This window comes from Theropithecus gelada, chromosome 11 (assembly GCF_003255815.1).
Source record: "Theropithecus gelada isolate Dixy chromosome 11, Tgel_1.0, whole genome shotgun sequence".
In the NCBI taxonomy this organism is placed as follows: domain Eukaryota; kingdom Metazoa; phylum Chordata; class Mammalia; order Primates; family Cercopithecidae; genus Theropithecus; species Theropithecus gelada.
Window position 1 is genome coordinate 52,749,827 of NC_037679.1, and position 21,388 is coordinate 52,771,214.

General features: G+C 38.1%; 1 protein-coding gene across 3 annotated transcripts in view; it reads left to right on the top strand.

Annotated features, from left to right (window-relative positions):
- Positions 1–15,353, top strand: part of MRPL42 (mitochondrial ribosomal protein L42) — a 35,217-nt gene extending 19,864 nt beyond the window's left edge. For 2 of the 3 annotated variants that reach the window (XM_025402836.1, XM_025402838.1), the window contains one exon: positions 13,845–15,353. In XM_025402836.1, the coding sequence (XP_025258621.1) occupies positions 13,845–13,890 (46 nt within the window). In that variant the 3' untranslated portion in view covers positions 13,891–15,353. The remainder of the gene's footprint in view (positions 1–13,844) is intronic. The other variant, XM_025402837.1, reaches the window with a different exon arrangement.
- Positions 15,354–21,388: the final 6,035 nt, after the last annotated feature.

Below are 21,388 nucleotides of genomic sequence, written 5' to 3' on the forward strand. Positions count from 1 at the left end.
CCTGAGTACCTGGGACTACAGGCACACGCCACCACACCCGGCTAATTTTTTGTATTTTCAGTAGAGATGGGGTTTTACTGTGTTAGCCAGGATGATCTCGAACTCCTGACCTTGTGATCCACCTGCCTTGGCCTCCCAAAGTGCTGAGATTATGGACGTGAGCCACTGAGCCTGGCTCATTTTTTTTTTTTTGTAGAGGCAAGGGCTCACTTACTGTGTTTCCCAGGCTGATTTTAAACTCCTGGAGTCAAGTGATCCTCCTCCCTCAGCTGGGATTATAAGCATGAGCCACTGCCACTGTACTTTTAAGTTTACATATAATTTAGCTAGAATGAAATAGTACTTCTTTTTTTCTTTATTTTAATGGGGGAATTTAACCAGAGCTTTCAGTGAATTTTATGAGAGTTCTTGAAAATTTTTACATTCTATGATGTATTCATTTGATATGTTGTTTTTGTTCATTTTCCTGTTAAGTAATTGATTGTGTCTTCAGCCTTTTATTAATTTCTTTATCAGATTTTGAGTTACTGCAAAAAATATTGGGTTACAGCAAATGATTGGGCAGCATATGTTGTTCTCAGTTCCCTTAGAAACTATAATTGCCCTGATGTTCACAAACGCTCACATTTTCCATCGATTCTTACCTGCCATTTGACTCTGGCATTAATTAGTTTTCCTTTTTTTGATTTTTTTCTTTTGTATCTGTCTTCTTCCATACCAAACTATAAGATATTTTTGTTGTTTATATTTGAACAAACTTTTTTTTTTTTTTTTTGAAAAGGAGGTCTCACTGTGTTACCCAGGCTGATCTTGAATTCCTGGGCTCAAGCAATCCTCCTTCCTCAGCCTCCTAAGTAGCTGGGATTACAGGCACACTCTGCCATGCCCAGCTAGTTTGAACAAAACTTTGTTCTTACTTGTTTAACTCAGTAACTAGCACTGGGCTGGGTACATTTAGAGAATTAATGAATATACATTCATCGAGCTGCTCTAAGTGCTGGTTAATGCAAAACATAATCCCCGTTTACAAATTGTTTATAGTCAAGGAGGGAAGGAAGTGGAGTAAATAAACGGTTAAATCAAGTGTAATTGAGCCTTGAAGGAGGGTTAGGAGTTAACCCATTGAGAATGAGGGGTAAACTTCACAGGCAGAGGAAATAGCATTTCAGATAAAGTGTGTGGGGGAAATTACTAGTAGGTCAGATTATGGCACCCAGAATATTAATTTATTATAACAAAACATAGCCCATTGTTTTCTGTGTTAAGAAGCCCCTTTCTTAATAATCTCTATAATAAAAGTGATTTTTTATATCATTTTCCCAAGGAAAAATATTGATTTTTTTTTTTTTGCAGGGGTGGGGCCAACATGGTCTTTCAATTCCTGCTTCTCTTTTGTATCTCCTTCTTTGATTTTTCCTTCTTATTTATTTTATTTAATTAATTAATTTATTTTTTGAGACATAGTCTCACTCTGTCACCTAGGCTGGAGTACGGTGGTGTGATCTCAGCTCACTGCAACCTCCGCTTCCCAGGTTCAAGTGATTCTCCCGCCTCAGCCTCCCAAATAGCTGGGACTATAGGCATGTGCCACCATACCTGGCGAATTTTTTGTATTTTTAGTAGAGATGAGGTTTCACCATGTTGGCCAGGCTGGTCTCGAACTCCTGACCTCAGGTATCTGCCCACCTTGGCCTCCCAAAGTGCTGGTATTACAGGCGTGAGCCACTCCTCCGGCCTTCCTTCTTATTTAATACCCACTTTGTTTATGCATGCTACCTGGATTTTTCCTTATATTTTTAATTGTAAAGTTAGGATATGTGCAAACAAATTAGGGAACCATCTGATAGCCCTATATCTTAAATCATTAAATCTCATTATATTCTGAGATTTCTTTTTATGATTCTTAACATCTCTCATGTTTATTTTTGACTTGTATCACATTATCCAGGTATTTGAGTTCAAACCTTGTTTCAACGTCTTCTGTAATGGCTTTCCGTACCTGTTTCTTTCCTGCATGTTCCATATTGCTACAATCTGTTTTAAGCATTCAGAACCAAATAATTCTAAAGGTGTGTAACCTGACAGAGACAAGACTGAAGACAGGGAGAATAATTAGGAGTCTTAAAACCAAGCATGTTATCTTTAGACATTTGTGTTTAGTACCCTAACTATGTTTAATCTTATTTACTTAATCTTACTGCTAATCAGCTTTTGACTGCTAGTTAGTTTAATCTCCTGATATTTTTTTTCCCATCAAAACTACTAGGCATTTTTTATTGTAAATTAACTTTAATTAGAGGGACTTGATTGTCCCAATATCTATCCTAATAAAGAGCTTGGCAAAAAAACCCCAGAGACTAGTTTATGTGTATAAAGAGAAATTTTATCTCTAGGCCTTGTCCTTGTAGATGTATCATCTTGCTGAATTTTCAATAAGCCTATGTGTAATCACTTATCGTTCAACACATATTTATTTGGTATCTACATATATATTTTGGGTTAATGTGAGTCATTTTCAGGTGTTGGTTTCTGGATGTCAGTGACCATTTCTTTCTTTTTTTCTATCCCTCTATCTGTCTGTCTGTCCGTCTCTCCATCTGTCCATCCATCCATTGATTGATTGATTCATTCATTCATTCTCAGCTTGTTTTCCCTAGTCAGACTATTTCTTTTTAAACCTCATTTAATATATAGAAGGATGTTTTACTAAATATTTCACAGTTCTTAAGTTACAGCAGTCAAAAGAATGGGACTCATTATGAAATTATTAACTGGGGATATATAACTTCTTAAATAAGTTTTTATTAAAAGGTATAAAACACATTTTATTTTTATTTTTATTTTTATTTTTCTGAGACAGAGTCTTGCTCTGTTGCCCAGGCTGTAGTGCAGTGGTGCCATCTCGGCTCACTGCAACCTCTGCCTCCTGGGTTCAAGCAATTCTAGTCCCTCAACTTCCCAAGTAGCTGGGACTACAGGCGCACACCACCATGCCTGGCTGTTTTTTGTGTTTTTAGTAGAGACGGGCTTTCACCATGTTGGCCAGGCTGGTCTCAAACTCCTGACCTCAAGTGATCCCCCTGTGTTGGCCTCCCAAAGTGCTGGGATTACAGGTGTGAGCCATCGTGCCTGGCCAAAACACACATTTTTTAAAAGTATTTTTAAACTATGCAGAAGTATTTAAAATATAAAATGGAAATGTTCTCTATTTCTATGTTCCCCATAGGGAATTGGGTATAATATGAGGTAGGGCTATTCTTAGAGGTAGAGGTTAACCTACCTAGATGTTGAACATCTTTTCGTGTGCTTATTGGCCATTCATATGTTTGGGTTTTGGTGGTTTTTTTTTGTTTTCAGTTAAGTATCTGTAGAAATATTTTGTCTATTTTTTAAAAAGCAAATTGGGTGTCTTATTAAGGTATAAAACTTAACAGACCAAAGTGGTATATGAGCTATATGCTTTGTAAATTTTGTTATCTAAGCTTGCTTTTCACTATGTATGTTTAATGTATGTATGTATGTATTTTAATAGATACTGTCTTAGATGTGGTTTCCTAGAAGACCGTAAGATAAGGATTTTGTTGTTGTTGTTGTTTTATTTCAATTTTTAGCTTCAGGGGGGTACACAAGAATATATTGTGTGATGCTGAGGTTTGGAGTATGATTGAACCCATCACCCAGGCAGTGAGATAGTGCCCAATAGGTAGTTCTTCAGCCTTCTCTCACCTCTTTCCCTCCTGCCTGTTGTCCCCAGTGTTTTTTGTTTCCATCTTTATGTCCATGTGTACTCAATGTTTGGCTCCCACTTATAAGTGAGAACATGTAGTATTTGGTTTTCCGTTTCTGTGTTAATTCGCTTAGGATAATGGCTTCCAGCTGCATCTGTGCTGCTGCAAAGGACATGATTTTGTTCTTTTTTATGTCTGTATAGTGTTCCATGGTGTATATGTACCACATTTTCTTTATCCAGTTCACCATTGACAGGCACCTAGATTGATTCCCTCTCTTTGCTGTTGTGAGTAGGGCTACAGTGAACATACAATTACATGTGTCTTTTTGGTGGAACAATTTCTATTCCTTTGGGTATTTACCTAGTAAAGGGATTGGTGGGTCGAATGGCAATTCTGTTTTTAGTTCTTTGAGAAATCTCCAATTGCTTTCCATAGTGGCTGAACTAATTTACATTCCCACCAACAGTATGTAAGCATTCGCTTTTCTTTGCAGCCTTGCCAACATTTGTTATTTTTTTCTGTTTTTAATAATAGCCGTTCTAACTAGTGTCAGCTGGTATCACACTGTGATTTTTATTTGCATTTCTCTGATGATTAGTGATGTTGAGCATTTTTTCATATGTTTATTGGCTGCTTGTATGTCTTCTTTTGAGAAGTATCTGTTCATGTTCCCTTGCCCACTTTTTAGTGGAGTTATTTGTTTTTTGCTTAATTTCCTTATAGATTCCAGAGAGTAGACCTTTGTTGGATGCGTACTTTGTGAATATCTTATATTCTGTAGGTTGTCTGTTTACTCTGTTGATAGTTTTTTTTTGCTGGGCAGAAGCTCTTTGCTTTATTTATTTATTTATTTATTTATTTATTTATTTATTTTTGAGGCGGAGTTTTGCTCTTGTTGCCCAGACTGGAGTGCAATGTCACGATCTTGGCTCACCACAACCTCTGCCTCCTGGGTTGAAGTGATTCTCCTGCCTCAGCCTCCCAAGTAGCTGGGATTACAAGCATGCACCACCATGCCCAACTAATTTTGTATTTTTAGTAGAGACGGGGTTTCCCCATGTTGGTCAGGCTGCTCTCGAACTCCCGACCTCGGGTGATCCACCCGCCTTGGCCTCCCAAAGTGTTGGGATTACAGGTGTGAGCCACTGTGCTTGGCGAACTCTTTGTTTTAATTAAGTCCCACTTGTCAGTTTTTGTGTTTTTTTGCAATCGCTTTTGAGTACTTAGTCATAAATTCTTTACCAAGACCAATGTCCAGCATGGTGTTTCTTTGAATGTAGCTTATGTTTCTTTGAAAGAAAAGAAAAATGTAAGCAGAATAATATTTCCTAGGTTTTCTTCTAGGATTTTTGTAGCTTGAGGTCTTATATTTAAGTCTTTAATCTGTCTTCAGTTGTTTTTTATATATGATGGTAGGTAAGGGTCCAGTTTCATTATTTTGTATATGGTTAGCCAGTTATCCTGGCACCATTTGTCAAAGATCACTTGGTTGTAGGTGTATGGCTTTATTTTTGGGTTTATTATTTTGTTCCATTTATCTCTGTGTCTCTTTTTTATCACTACCATGCTGTTTTGATTACTGTAGCCTTGTAGTATAGTTTGAAGTCAAGTAATGTGATGTCTCTGGCTTCTTTCTTTTTGCTTAGAATTGCTTTGGCTATTTGGACTCTTTTTTGGTTCCATATGAATTTTAGAATAATTTTTTCCTTTTTTTTTGGAGACAGAATTTCGCTCTTGTTGCCCAGACTGGAACACAATGGCATGATCTTGGCTCACTGCAGCCTTTGCATCCTGGGTTCAAGCAATTCTCCCGCCTCAACCTTCTGGGTAGCTGGGATTACAGGCATGTGCCACCACACCTGGCTAAGTTTTGCATTATTAATAGATACAGGGTTTCACCATGTGGCCAGGCTGCTCTCAAACTCCTGACCTCAGGTGATCCACCTGTCTCAGCCTCCCAAAAGTGCTGGGATTACAGGTGTGAGCCACAGTGCCCGGCCTAGAATAGTTTTTTTCTAATTCTGTGAAATGGTGTTGGTAGTCTGATAGGAATAGCATTGAATCTGTAGGTTGCTTTGGGCAGTATAGACATTTTAACAATATTGGTTTTTCCAACCCATGAGCATGGAATGTTTGTCCATTTGTGTCATCTGTGATTGATTGATTGATTGATTTTTGAGATGGAGTCTTACTCTGTCACCCAGGCTGGAGTGCAATGTCATGGTCTCCGCTCACTACAACCTCTGCCTCCCGAGTTCAAGCGATTCTCCTGCCTCAGCCTCCAGAGTAGCTGGGACTACAGGCGCATGCCACCACACCTAGCTAATTTTTGTATTTTTAGTAAAGATGGGGATTCACTATGTTGGCCAGGCTGGTCTTGAAATCCTGACCTCATGATCTGCCCGCCTTGGCCTCCCAAAGTGCTGGGATTACAGGCGTGAGCCACAGCGTCCGGCCGTCTCCTGTGATTTCTTTCAGCAGTGCTCTGTAGTTGTTGTAGAGCCTTTTCACCTCCTTGGTTAGATGTATTCCTAGGCATTTTACATTTTCTTGTGGCTGTTGTAAATGGGATTGTGTTGATAGTGTTGTTTGTTTTCTTTATCCTTACTCATTTTTTATTTAATCAATTATTGTGAGAGGAATGTTGAAATCTGCAACTGTAATTGTAGACTTCAGGCTCTCAGCTTGAACATTATTGGTATATAGGAATACTACTGATTTTTGTACATTGATTTTGTATCCTGAAACTTTACTGAAGTTGTTTATCAGGTCTAGGAGCCTTTTGGCTGAATCTTTAGGGTTTTCTAGGCATTGAATCGTTTTATCAGCGAAGAGAGATTATTTGACATTTTCTTTTCCTGAATGGATGCCTTTTCTTTTTTTTTTCTTGCCTGATTGCTCTGGCTAGGACTTTCCCAGTACTATGTTGAATAGGAGTAGTGAGAGTGGGCATCCTTGTCTTGTTTCTGTTATTAAAGGAAATGCTCTCAGCTTTTGCTTGTTCAGTATGTTGGCTGTGGGTTTGTCATAAATGGCTCTTATTGTTCTGAAGTATGTTCCCTCAATGCCTAGTTTACTGAGGATTTTCATCATGAAGGGATGTTGGATTTTACTGAAAGTTTTTTTCTGTGTTTATTGAAATGATCTTTTTTTGTTTTTAATTCTGTTTATATGATGAATCACATTTATTTATTTGCATATGTTGAATCAGCCTTGCATCCCAGGCAGAAAGCTTGCTTGATCATGGTGAATTAATTTTTTGATGTGCTGCTAGATTTGGTTTGCTCGTATTTTGTTGAGGATTTTAGCGTCCGTGTTTATCAGGATATTGGCCCATAGTTTTGTTTTTTTGTTATGTCTCTGTCAGATTTGGGTATCAGGATGATGCCGTTTTTGTAGAATTAGTTGGGGAGGAGTCCTTCCTCCTCGATTTTTTTTTGTTGTTGTTGGGGGGAATAGTTTCAGTAGGATTGGTACTGGCTCTTTGCACATCTGGTAGGATTCAGCTGTGAATCTATCTGGTCCAGAGCTTTTTTTGGTTGTTGGTTTTATATTACTGATTCAGTTTCAGAACTCATTATTCATCTGTTCAGGGTTTCAGTTTCTTCCTGATTCAATCATGGGAGGTTGTACGTTTTCAGGAATTTATCCATTGCCTCTAGATTTTCTAGTTTGTGTGCTTGGAAGTGTTCGTGATAATAGTCTCTGAGGAATCTCTTGAACCTGGGAGACGGAGGTTACAGTGAGCCTAGATTGTGCGCCATTGCACTCCAGCCTGGGGGACAAGAGCAAAACTCTGTCCCTGCCCCCTCCCCCCCCAAAAAAATAATAGTCTGTGAGAATCTGTTGTATTTCTCTGGGATTGGTTGTAATGTCACCTTTGTCATTTCTGTATTACTTTTAACCTGGCTGTCTTTATTTTTAAAGTGGATTTCTTATTGGCAGCATATAGTTGGGGCTTGCCCTTTTTTTTTTTCCTCAGCTAATCTGACCTCAGTGCCCCATCTCATTTCAACATCAAGCTATTTAAAATGCTTTATCTCTCAGTTTTCAGCACTTTTACTCTTCCTCTGCTGTTTGCTCTTAGCTTACTTTCTTCATGACATTTTACTTCTTTATATTCACTTTGAATGTCTACTGTCCCTCTTAGCACAACTATATATAATTATAGATTATTAGGTATCTGTTAATGTTATATTTACATTTTTAGGTGACTTTTTTTGGTTAAATCTTCTTCTCTGGATTATTTTCTCTTTGTCAAGGATGTGGTTGGGCGTGGTGGCTCATGCCTGTAATCCCAGCACTTTGGGAGGCCTAGGTGGGTGGATCACTTGAGATCAGGAGTTTGAGACCAGCCTGGCCAACATGGCAAAACCCTGTCTCTACTAAAAATACAAAAATTAGCTGAGTATGATGGTGGATGCCTGTAATCCCAGCTACTCAGGAGGCTGAGGCAGGAGAATTGTTTGAACTCAGGAGGTGGTGGTTGCAGTTAGCTGAGATTGTGCAACCAGCCTGGGTGACAGAGTAAGACTCTGTGTCAAAAAAACAAACAAACAAACAAAATAAAACCCAAACATTTGTTTTGTAATTTGCCACAAGAATTCTAACACAGTATCCTTAATACAATGTATGGGTACTAAATTGTTATCTGATGGAATACTATCTCACCTAATTGTCTTCACAGCTTCTTTAAGGTGTTTAGTTCCTCTTTGAAATGGTACTTTATGGTAGTTTTGAGGATACACTGGTAAATTTCCCAGTGATTCTTGGAAGTTTTATTTCCAGACTTCAGCTACCAGGTTATATGGGTTTATCCAGTTCCATTTTATCCAGGTAGGTCACAGGTGGGTTAAGATGTTCCTCATTATCAGATTCTTAATCAAGGTCAGCAGATCCTTAATGATCCGAAGGTGTTGCCCCACTTCATTCAGTCTTGAAACTACCTGAGTCTAATTACTGGCCTCACCCAAGGTGGGTGAACTGGGAGTGTAAGTTGTATGACTGAAGAATCAATGCTGAATAGGCCAGTGGCTAATAAGTATCGTTGATTAGATTATCTCATGTCTGAAAATCTGAAGTGTTTACTATTAAATCTGTGGGCCAGGATTACACGCTTGTAATCCCAGCACTTTGGGAGGCTGAGGTGGACAGATTGCTTGAGCCCAGCAGTTGGAGACCAGCATGGGCAACATGGCAAACCCCGTCTCTCCAGAAAATGCAAACAACAACAAAAAAAATCAGCCAGCTATGGTAGTATGCTTCTGTAGTCCCAGCTACTTAGGAGGTTGAGTCTTTAGTCTTCCTTAGTTGGCATGAAAAAAAATCAAGTCACGAAGTATTCCTTCTAATATAATCTTCCTAGAACACATCATTTAAGCAATATTATTGTTGCAGGACTTTTTTCTTAGGTCAGCTAAAGACACACAACCACAAAAAATTATGCTCGCAGACAATTTGAAGGGTGAGGAAGGACACGGTTTATCAGGTGAAAAGGAAAAAACTCAGCAAAGCGAGAGAGGTTCCTGTTAACAGGCCCACATCTCACAGATTGAATCCCCAGGTTACCACACCAGATCATGAGAGGCCAGGCTCCTTTTTCCTGCAAACAGCACGAACTTCCCGAGGCTCTACCCCATTTTCCCAGTGCACAGGCTGGTCGGAGTTTCTCTGGGGAACCCCGTATCTCTATAGAGTTCCTGATGATGTGTCTGTTACTTTTCTCATTAATTCGACCTTAGTAACTGTTGAAATTCTTTTTATATATCTAAAGTTAATATACTATCTTGATTTATCTTGGTGCTTCCTTTTCATCTCCCTTGTCTCTAGATTTTGGAGTGCCCCAAGAATCAGTCCTTGGACCTCTCCACTTTTCTCTTCCATTCTCTAGGACAGGAATCTTATCCAGTCCCATGGCATTAAATACCATCTGTGTGATGATGGCTTCCAAATCCATCTGTGGTCAAGACCTGTCCCTTGACCTCTAGGCTTATATATCCTATTGCCTACTTGACATGTGTAGTAGGTATCCTTAACTTGGTATGTGTCTAACTGCGCTTCTGATGGTCCTCCACAAACCAGCTTTTCCTACAGCCTGCTCTCTCAGTTAATGCCAGTTCTGTTCTTCTAGCTGCTTGGGCCAAAACCTTGGTACCACTCTTGATTCCTCTCTCTATCTCATACCCAACATCTGGTCTGTTAGCAAATCTTGTTAGCTCTATCTCTAAAATGTATCCAGATGTGACTACTTATCACCATTCCCTCTGCCACTATCCTAGTCCAAATCACCATTCTTGCCTGTTTTGTTGAAATAATTTCCTAACTGGTCTCCCAGCTGCTTCCTTTGCTTTGCTGCAGTCTGTTTGTAGCATAGCAGCCAGAGTAACCATGTTAATACTTCCCTTGGTTCTTGTAATTTTTCTGTTGAAAATCCTCAAACAGGCTGGGCGCGGTGGCTCACGCCTGTAATCCCAGCACTTTGGGAGGCAGAGGCGGGCAGATCACGACGTCAGGAGGTCAAGACCATCCTGGCTAACACGGTGAAACCCCGTCTCTACTAAAAATACAAAAAAAATTAGCCAGGCATGGTGGCGGGCGCCTGTAGTCCCAGCCACTCGGGAGGCTGAGGCAGGAGAATGGCGTGAACCCAGGAGGCAGAGCTTGCAGTGAGCTGAGATTGCACCACTGCATGGCAGTCTGGGTGACAGAGCAAGACTCCGTCTCCAAAAAAAAAAAAAAAAAGGAAATCCTCAAACAGCTTCCTATCTCACTCAAATACTCTAGGCCTACAACTACCTACATGATTTGGTCCTGCATTACCTTTCTGCTCTCATGCCCTACTGTCTTTTCCTTTTTCATGTATTCTGGCTAGATGGCCTCGTTTTTGCTTTTGAACATGCCCTTCCTTCCACCTCAGGGCCTTTATACTTGCTGTTTGTCTGCATAGAACACTCTTCCTCGCAGTATCAGTAAAGCTAGCTCTCTTACTTCCTTCAGGGTTTTACTCAATGAAGCCTTCCCTGACCAGTTTGTTTATCTTATTTTCCTATCTCCTGTATTGGAATGTAAGATCCATGAAAGTCGGGATTTTTATCTTGTTTTGTGTACTACAGAATGATTAGGATCTACACATAGTAGGTGCTCACACATTTTAAAATGGATAAATGATTCTGATTCTCGTAATACCTGTTTTTTTTTTTTTTTTTTTTTGAGACAGGGTCGTGCCCAGTCACCCAGACTGGAATGCAGTGGCCTGATCTCAGCGCACTATGACCTCTGCTTCCTGGGTTCAAGAGATTCTCCTGCCTCAGCCTCCTGAGTAGCTGGGACTACAGATGCATACCACCATGCCTGGCTACTTTTTAAATTTTTTGTAGAGATGGGGTTTCGCTATGTTGCCCAGGCTGGTCTCAAACTCCTGGACTCAACTGATCTGCCCTCCTTGACCTACCAGAGTGCTGGAATTACAGGGATGAGCCACTGTGCCCGGTCCCCACAATTTTAAAAAATTAGTTGGGCATGGTGGTGCATGCCTGTAGTCCCTACTGAGAAGACTGAGGTGGGAGGATCACTTGAGCCCAGGAGTTTGAGGGTGCAATGAGCTATAATTGTGTCATTACACTCCATCCTGGGTGTCAGAGCAAGACCCTGACTCTAGGAAAGAAAGGAGGAGAGAAAAAGAAAGGGGGTGTAGGGAGGGAGGGAGGCAGACGGGCATGAAGGAAGGAGAAAATAATTCTAAATTTCTGAAATATAGGGCAATCTTACAAACGCATGAATAATAGTACTACTTCATTTAAGAAACGACTTTAATATTTTCCCATGGAGACAACAAAAATTAGCTACTTCCATCAGTAGGAAACAGATTTGATTACCTAGCTTAGTATGAACCAGGAGGTAAAGTTTTCTGGGTTAAGAGCTGTGGACCAGTGTTCCAGATGTCACCGAGTTATTGTGTAATTTAAGAAGTGTAACAATATAACTTGGTTTGCCAGGAGCAATCTCAATTTAACTTGTGTATTAATTATTAATAGTGCCTGCAAGGTTCCCAGTCTGGATGATAGAATAAGGTCATCCTAAAATTAAGGTGCTTGCTTTTGGCTAGTGATTGTAGTGTACACTAAAATTCATGCATGATAAGAAATCTGTAAATGCCATTTGACATTTGTTGAGCATATTTTAGAACTTGACTTTGTTCAGTTTAGGGCTATCAGAGTCTCAAACATTTTCAGTTTTGAGTAGTAAATACAGTTGAACAGTGTATGCTGAATGACATTTTTAATGGATGGTTCTTAGCATTTTGAAAGTCTCAGACTTCATTGAGAGTCTAATAAAAGTTTTCAATCCACTGCCCAGAAAAACACATATTCACAATTTTTACAAATAATTTCAAGAGGTTATTGACTTCCCAAACCCCTTCTAGAACCGCTCGCTATTCCCAATGACCATTCTCCTTGCTTTGAGAGAATGCCTTTCAGAGACGCTATTTCACTAGTACAACCTTGATTATCTGGTATGTCAATGGAACCTTTTAGAAAAAAAGCAGAATTTTCTCTATGCCAACATAAGTACATGTAGAAAGGTTTTGCAAATGGTATTTTACTGTGTGTATTTTTTGACAACTTACTGTTCCATGTTGATATATACAGATGTAATTCATTGTTTTCAATTTAGTTCTTGTATTTTGCAAATTTTCCAGAAAAAAAATAATTGTGTCAGGAAGTTGCCTTTATGAAACCTGAAGCAAAAAAATGCTTTAGCTATCTTAATCACAACAACTAAAGATCGTAGGGTACATGTCTTACCATTTATAGTATAAAACTGAATTTCCACATTAGCAAAAAATTGAAAACAAAAATTAACTTGTGACCAACTTCCAAAATCTGACCAGAAGGAAATTTTTGAAGATAACTCATCACAAAAGCACATGTACTGTATGCAGACATTTTTCTTAAATCAGTGAAGAAAATAAGGAAATGCAGAGGAGCAAAACAAAAAATTCTCCATGGTGAAATCACTCAAAAACTATCACTGCTAACAATGCATTTCATTTCTCTATATCTATACGTAAGTTTCGTTAGTTTGCTTATTTTTATATGGTTATAATCATACTGTATATGTAAATTTGCTCCTGTGTTCTTCCTGAATATTTTAACTACTTTTTCTATATTCCTTTGGGACAGAGTGCTAGAAGAGGAATTACTAGGTCAAAAGTTATGAATATTTTTTGATACATCTTATCATATTGCTTTTCAAAAGTATTTTGAAGTAAAAGTTTATACTTTTAACCAGTCGGGTCTGATAGTGCTAATTTCACCACACCTGGGCTTGGATTGGGCATTATGATTTTTAACATGTTTGTGATCTCAAAAACAAGTAAAAGGTTCCTCCCTGTTCTGATTTGCAATTCCTCCATTTTTCATGACATCATACATTTTTCCACAAACATATTACTAGTTATATCTTATTTTATATTAAAACATGATTTTGCATTTTAAAGACCTCCATTTAGAGGAGAATAGCCCCTTGTAAATAAAACTTTAACAGAACACATTCGTGTTCACAATGTGATGTTTCTTTTATGTTTTAGAAGCCTAAATCTCACCAGATGTGATACTGCTTTACTACTAAGACAAAAAACCATCAGTTTTTAATTCAAAATCAGTCATCTAGGTTACCATGTTGTAATTATCCTCAAGATATGAAAGAAAACTGTTTCAAATGCTTAATATAATTAATAGTCAACAACTTAGCCACATGTGGTGGTGTGCCTGTAGTCCCAGCTACTAGGCAGAATAAGGTAGGAGGAGCCCTTGTGCCAGGAGTTTGAGGCTGTAGTACCCTATTGTTGAACTTATGAATAACCTCTGTACTTCAGCCTGGGCAATAAAGCAAGACCCAGTCTCTAGAAAAAAAAAAAAATGATTACATAAAAAAAGGAAAACAAATTTTCACAATGGGAGAATGTGGCTTATTATTAAGAAATGCCTGATACATAGTTTCATTGATTTTTAAAAAATAGTTCCAATAGCAAAATAATCATAGAAGTTAGATTTTTATCAGGAATGATTTTTATTAAAATCGTCTCATTCCAAGTATTTTCTTCTTTTCAAGGTATCACAGACGTCGTATGAATCTGAATCCTCCAAAAGACAGATGATGCTGAGGTTCCTGGGGGAATCAGAAATGTGCCTCATTTGCCATTTGAGAAAATGTAGTCTGGTGTATTCACTAATATACAGTAAAGTAATAATGATAAAATATCTTTTCATATATTAGAATGTGTACTTTTATATAAAGTAGTTCTGGATTTGACATTCTTATTTAGAGAAACCTATTTTCTTTTTTTTCTTTTTCGATTTTAGTCTTTCATTTATGTACAGTCTCCAATTTAGGACTTTTCCATAGTGCCAAAGCCATACATATTCAGTAGAATATCAATAAATTACATCAGAAATTCAACACTTTATTATAAAACGGGCTTTGTGTTAGATAATTTTGCTCAACTGTAGGCTACTGTAAGTGTTCTGAGCATATTTAAGACAGGCTAGCATTTTCAATTTACAATATTTTCAACTGATAGTAGGTTTATTGGGATGTAACTCTACCATAAGTTGAGAAACATCTCTTTTTGGGTGTCTACTGTGATTTAAGTATTTTTAATCATCAGCAAAACATTGTTAGTAGGGTAAATATGATTAATAAAAAGGTACATAGCTTTCATGAAGGAGATTTTTAAATTGCCTTTGAGAATAAACTCATACGGTCTACCAAGAAAACAAATATTGTAATGTTTCAGTTATCTTCTAGGAAATAATTAAATTAGTGATATTTTAATCAGGTTTTACTATCTGCTAGGCCCCTTCCATCCATTCTTATTAAATTCTCAAAATAATCCTTTGAAGGAGTATAATTACATTTTACAGTGACTTGAACCCTACCAAAAAAGTGGGAGAGCCAGGAGCCAAACTATCAGGCTCCAAAGCTTTTTTTCAGTGCATCACAATGACAAAGGGGTGGTTTTCTTTCACCCAAGAATGCGCTTTCCTGGAAATTTTTCTAGATAGAATATTATGTAATTTGTTTTGAGGGGTTTTTTTCCTGGCTGTCTTAAAGATTATGCTAGCTTTAGAACACATGCAAACAGCTGCAGCTCTGTGATTAAAACATTAAGGTCACTAGACTGGTGTTATGAGAATGTTAATAGATAATTCTGCTGCCTCTATTAGCTTATATGTGATCCTTAATAGCATTGCTTCCCCTTCAGTTTCTATTTAGGAGGTGAAGAATCTTTTAATAAGGTAGAAAGCTTGCTTTATTTAAATTTGTACTGTAGAATGTTTGTGATACAGTATTTGTAAAGTTGATGTGAAAAATAATTTCTCATTCAGTCTATTGTTTGATCTAGTTCTTTTAATAAAGGAACTCTAGTTGAAGTTTCAAGTGGCCAGTGAAGTGTGAGGAATAGTGACTAGGAGAGAGTAAAGGAAATAATAATGTTGACCCTCTGTTACCCAAAGGAAATATTTTTAAGTGGTTTACTTTTTCCATTAATATAAATTTCATTTGGAAAGATTAAAAAAACAAGTTTGATTGAACTTGATAAATCAGAAATATTTACCAGCTTTATTGATGGTGTATTCTTGAAAAATGTTTGGTTTTCTTTCAGGTTGACTTATATCCAGAATCCTACAAATTTTTAGCTATGTTATAAATGTAGAAAGAAGTGAAAAACAAATCAAAATGTAATGACAAAGATTTTCTTCTCTTCCAAGTAGAAAGCTCTACTAAATTAGGGATTTACCCAAGACATCTAAATCCACATGCTTATGTGTCAATGCTTTGGAGAATTAACTTTGACTTTATTGTACTGGAAGTATAGATTAACACTGTGCTTTCTGGGATTTTGCTTTTCATGGTTTGCTGATGTTTAATTTTGCTAAATAAGCACATATTCCATCACCAGCATCACCTGCCCTCTGTTCCTCCCCCGCCCCCCAGGGATAAGAACCTGTTATCCACTATCACTAACATTTTATGAAAGATCTACTTATTTCTGTTTTGCAGACATTTTAAAATTCGTAAAATGGGATGCTTCTTTAAATTAAATATATTTAGCTTCATGAAAAACTCACTGCACAGTTACTGTTCAAGCATTATTGGAAACCACCAGGGGGCACTCTCACCCAGGGCTTCATTTGAACATCTCACCCAAAAGTGACTTTTAAAAGCACTTAATTAGCAGAGAATTTGGATGTTCATTAGTTGAGAATGACTAGTAGAATAGATGGTAATAGTGAAATTAAGTGCTGGAATATTCTGAGTAGGCCAATAGCAAAAACTGATTTTTTTTTTTTTTTTAAAGAGATCCTGCTGTGTCGCCCAGGATGGAGTAACAGTGGCACAATCACATTGCAGTGCAACCTCAATATCCTGGGCTCAAGCAATCCTCCCACCACAGCCTCCTGAGCTGCTGGCACTACGCATGTGTGCTGCCACGCCTGGCTAATTGTTTTAATTTTTTTATAGAGATGGGGTTTCGCCATGTTGCCCCGGCTGGTCTTGAACTCCTGGGCTCAAAGCAATCCACCTGCCTTGGCCTCCAAAAGTGTGGGATTACAGGTGTGAGCCACTGTGCCCAGCCTTATTATTTTTTTTTAATATTAACATTTTGTATACCTTCTTTCTTTGTATTTCTCTGCATAAATATATTTCAAAAATAAAAATAGAGCTCATAATGTATGCCATTTTGGAATGCTTTTTTCACTTAATAGAAATTTTTTCCGTAAGTACTCTGATTTAATGGGTGCATATTCTTCTATAATCTAGCTTGTCATAATTTAATTAACTCCCTGCTGTTAGATGTAATCATTGTTTCTGTTTGTTCCATCTTATAAATAATGCTGTTATTAATATCCTGGTGGATTATTACCGTTTTTTTAATTATTTTTCAAATTTCTTTTTTTTTCTTATAATCTCATCAGAAGCTGGCAAGATCATTACTATTTTCTTAGATTTGTTTCTGTAAGTGCAATCATTGAATCAGAAGGCATCCATGTTTATGTACATTTTTAAAGTCAGTAGTTTAAACTGTATCCTTTTTGGGTTTTGGAGATGGAGGTTTGCTCTGCCCTGGCTGGAATGCAATGGCGCGATCTTGGCTCACTGCAACCTCCGCCTCCCGGGTTCAAGCAATTCTCCTGCCTCAGCCTCCTAAGTAGTTGGAATTACAGGTGTGCACCACTATACTCAGGTAATTTTGTATTTTTAGTAGAGACAGGGTTTCACCATGTTGGTCAGGCTGGTCTCGAACTCCTGACCTCAGATGATCCACCCACCTCGGCCTCCCAAAGTGCTGGGTGGGATTATAGGTGTGATCTCCATGCCCAGCCTAAACTGCATACTTCTAACAGCAGTAGATGGAAATATTTTCTCTTTACTTCTATTAAAATTTTAAAAAATCTTTATCAATTTAGTAGGCAAGGAATGGAAAATGTTTTAATTCGATCAGCCACTTTAAATTTAGTATATGTCTCATTTCAAAGCATATAAAGTATACAAGTTTCAGGTCCTAACTTAAACCTATAAGAGGCCTTATTATGGGCTTATTTCCTTTGCAGCACTTTACCATAATGTGTTTCCTCTACCTTCCCTGCACAACATTCTTTATATGCCCCCTAAAATGTAACTTCTTTAGATTCCATTGTTACATGCAAGACTGTATATCTCTCCATAGCACTTAATCAGAGTTTGTAATTAGGCATCTTTTTGTGTGATTATTTGATAAATATCCATCTCCCCTACTAGACTATAAGCTCCATGACTTCTAGGGACCCTGTCTGATTCGGTGTATCACTGTTCCTACCGCCTAACATTGCCTAGCACATTCATTGCTTCACAGGCATCCGAATATGGTTTTGTAAAATACATTGCTCTAGTGCACAGGATTTTAAGCTAAGGATTTCATGAATGGGATTTGGGGTGGAGGTATCTATGAAACTCCTGAAATTATATAGACTTTTGAGAATATGTGTTTTCCTGGGGATAGAGTATGTAGTTTCTCAGCAACTGATTAAAGTCTATCACATCATGCCATAATTCTACTTGCCTGTAGCTAAACACGTAATAACATTAGAACTGAAATGATAGTGATATGCAAGATAGCACGTGTGGTTTCCACATATTCTAAGAGGCATCTTCAATTAGATTCCAAAAATTTTTAAGAAAAAAAAAAAAGATATTATGTGCCATCATTTTGAATGGTTCTGGGCACTTCAGGTAAACCCTTACTCAAATAATACTTTTTCAGGTTCAATGTGTATTTTTAAAATTTCCAGGAGATAAGTTGAATATCAGCCCACAAACACTGGTAGTAAGTAAACTTTTATTTGCTAAAGGCATAAATAAATGTCTCCGCTGCTTTTAGGCAGATTTTTTTCCCCAGAAGTTCAAAATAACTTGCTCGTAGTCTTCCCAAAATAATTTTCAAACATTCTAACACCAAAGAAAGATCTTCCCAATTGAGCTCAGCCATCAGCCTCCTACTATTTTTTAATGTGCTATTTAACCTTCTGAATGTGAAAATACTTTGAATGCACTGGGAAGGAATACTCAGGAACAATATGTAATGTGCTTTCTCATTTTGCACAAAGGCATTCATTTTGATTTAGTAACAACCTCATACTTATAAAGCATATCCTCCTGCAGAAATGCTTCACAGTCATGACTGCTTGAATTCTTGTCATGTTGCTTGTAAATGAGCTCCTGTTTTTAGATGGAGAAATGGAGGCAGAGTCTCACAATTATATATGAGAATAGCAAGTAGAAACCTTATGATTACTTCTGAGTCTTTTTTTTTCGAGCTGGAGTTTCACTTTTGTCACCGAGGCTGGAGTGCAGTGCAGTGGCACGATCTCGGCCTACTGCAACCTCCGCCTCATGGGCTCAAGCGATTCTCCTGCCTCAGCCTCCTGAGTAGCTGGGATTATGAGTGTGCACCAGCATGCCTGGCTGATTTTTTGTATTTTTAGTAGAGATGGGGTTTCACCATGTTGACCAGCCTGGTCTCGAACTCCTGACCTCAGGTGATCTGCCCACCTTGGCCCCCCAAAATGCCAGGATTACAAGGGTGAGCTACCACGCCCAGCCTCTTCTGAGTCTTCAATTCAGCAAGAATGTCTCTTTTTTTTTGAGACAGAGTCTTGCTGTTGTTGCCCTGGCTGGAGTGCAATGGCGCAATCTCGGCTTACTGCAACCTCTGCCTCCTGGGTTCAAGCGATTCTCCTGCCTCAGCCTCCCAAGTAGCTGGGACTACAGGCATGCAACACCACGTCCGGCTAATTTTTTGTATTTAGTAGAGACGGGGTTTCTCCATGTTGGTCAGGCGGGTCTTGAGTTGAACTCCTGACCTCAGGTGATCCACTCGCTTTGGCCTCCTGAAGTGCTGGGATTACAAGCATGAGCCACCGCGTCTGGCCAAGAATGTCTCTTCTTTATAATATTGTCTCCAAGCATGTAATATTTTCGGCAAATTTTATTAAGCACCTATAGAGTTCAAGCCACTGTGGGTTCAAAGATGAGCCCTCCTCATTCCTGATTGACAAAATATCTTGCCCAGACCATCCCTTCTTTCCCCTCTAGTCAAAATTAATCTCTTCCTCACTCATAATGCAAAGTACATTGGATAACTATTATACCACTTACTTGAATAACAGTCCTGATGAGTAACATATGTAGTCAGTAACATGGTAAGTGTGGCAATTTGGATTGATCCCATTGGACTTTTCAATTGCTGCATCCAGGTGTAATTACCATAAAAGCATAAAAGATAGAATGGTAAAGCTGAAAGACATCTTAAAGATGATTTTTGGGCACTGATATGGAAACAGATCCAAAGAGACTAATTGGCTTGCCCAAGATCACAGATTGTGGCAGAACCAACCAATGTCTTTTTTAAACATTAAGAATATTTTGTATATATATTTATGCATATACATACTGATGAAATGTGCCTGTAGCAATAGATGTCTCCAGTGATGTACTAATAAAGGTTTAACAACTGGTTCTAACTTGTAATGTTTTCCAGTTTCCATGACTGGATCTTACAAGTTGGTGTACACTGACTCCACCGTTCCACTGGATGTGCCCCTGAAATCATATATTTACTACTAAAACCATTAGATCGCTTCTTTACTTGTTCTAGTTATGCATTCAGAGACACTTTACCTTATTTTCTGATTACATTTGCAGGGAGAAATAACTCCTTACTTGTCAGTCTCAACCTTCACTTTTAGTTTCTTTTTCTGTTCCTTTTTCCAACCCACTATACCTTTGAAACTTTCAGTTTCTTTTAAGGATTTAATAACTTGCTAATAAGTGTTAAAAATGACTTAATGGGTTCTATCTTTTAAGGGAACTTTGGATGAATCCTTGAATATCAGTTATCTGTTGCTAATTCATAAATCACCCCAAAGTTCATTGGCTTAAAACAACAATCTTTCATTAGTTTGTGTTCTTCCAGGTAATTCTTGTCTGGATCCAGCTCAGCTTATCTTGGCTGAACTTGCCCATGCAGCTGAGGTCATTAGTTGGGTTCTTGAGGCTGGCTGGTCCTAGGTGGCATCACTTGTATGTCTGGTATTGAGTGACTGTCAGCTGGGACATTAGGGGGACTGTGTCTCATCATCCAGCAAACTAGGCCTGGATTATTCACATGGCTTTAGGGTTTCTAGAGTGTAAGATTAGGGCTGGGCATGATGACTCACACTGGTAATCCTAGCACTTTGGGAGGCCAAGGTTGGGGGATTGCTTGAGCCCAGGAGTTCAAGACCAGCCTGGGCAACATAGTGAGAGCCCATTTGTAAAAAAAAAATTTTTTTTTTCCCAAGATGGAGTTTCGCTCTTGTTACCCAGGCTGGAGTGCAATGGCATGATCTCAGCTCACCGGAACCTTTGCTTCTTGGGTTCAAGCGATTCTCCTACTTCAGTCTCCTGAGTAGCTGGGATTACAGGCATGCGCCTGTGTTGTTTTTCTCTGCTCAGACAGCTCATCCACATCACAGTTATTTTAATTTGCATTTCCCTGATAATATGTGATATGGAATGTCTATTTACTCTTATTATTTTTTCTTATGATTGAAGTTATAATATTTCTTTAAATATTTTGGATAAATCTTTTGTCAGATGTATGCACTGGAAATATTTTTATGGGGGACCAGTGTTGATTGGATCTGTTTAAAGAGAAAGGAGAGAACGTTTCAGGCAGGGAATGCAATCGATGTGAAGGTTTGGGGTAATTTGTTTCATTTATCTTTAACACCATGTTATCGATGGCAAAATAACTTCATTGGCTTTTTTTTTTTTTTATCAAGAAAAGAGCTTTTCTGAATGAAGCAGTATTAGTAAACCTAATGGTGACAATAAAAGTGATTCTGAATAAATGAAAACCAAAAGAGATTGTTCTAGTTTTACTCACAAATATAATTCTTCATATATTGAGTTCAGTTTTTTAGCCATAAATGAAGACATGGGAAAACCATAACATGTTATTTGCTGAGAAGTTCTGGCAAATGAAGCAATAAAATCATGAAAACTAAATCAACATTTAAATACAGAACGTAAAGAGATAAGTCCAGAAGCAGAAGATCTCTTTGAAAGAA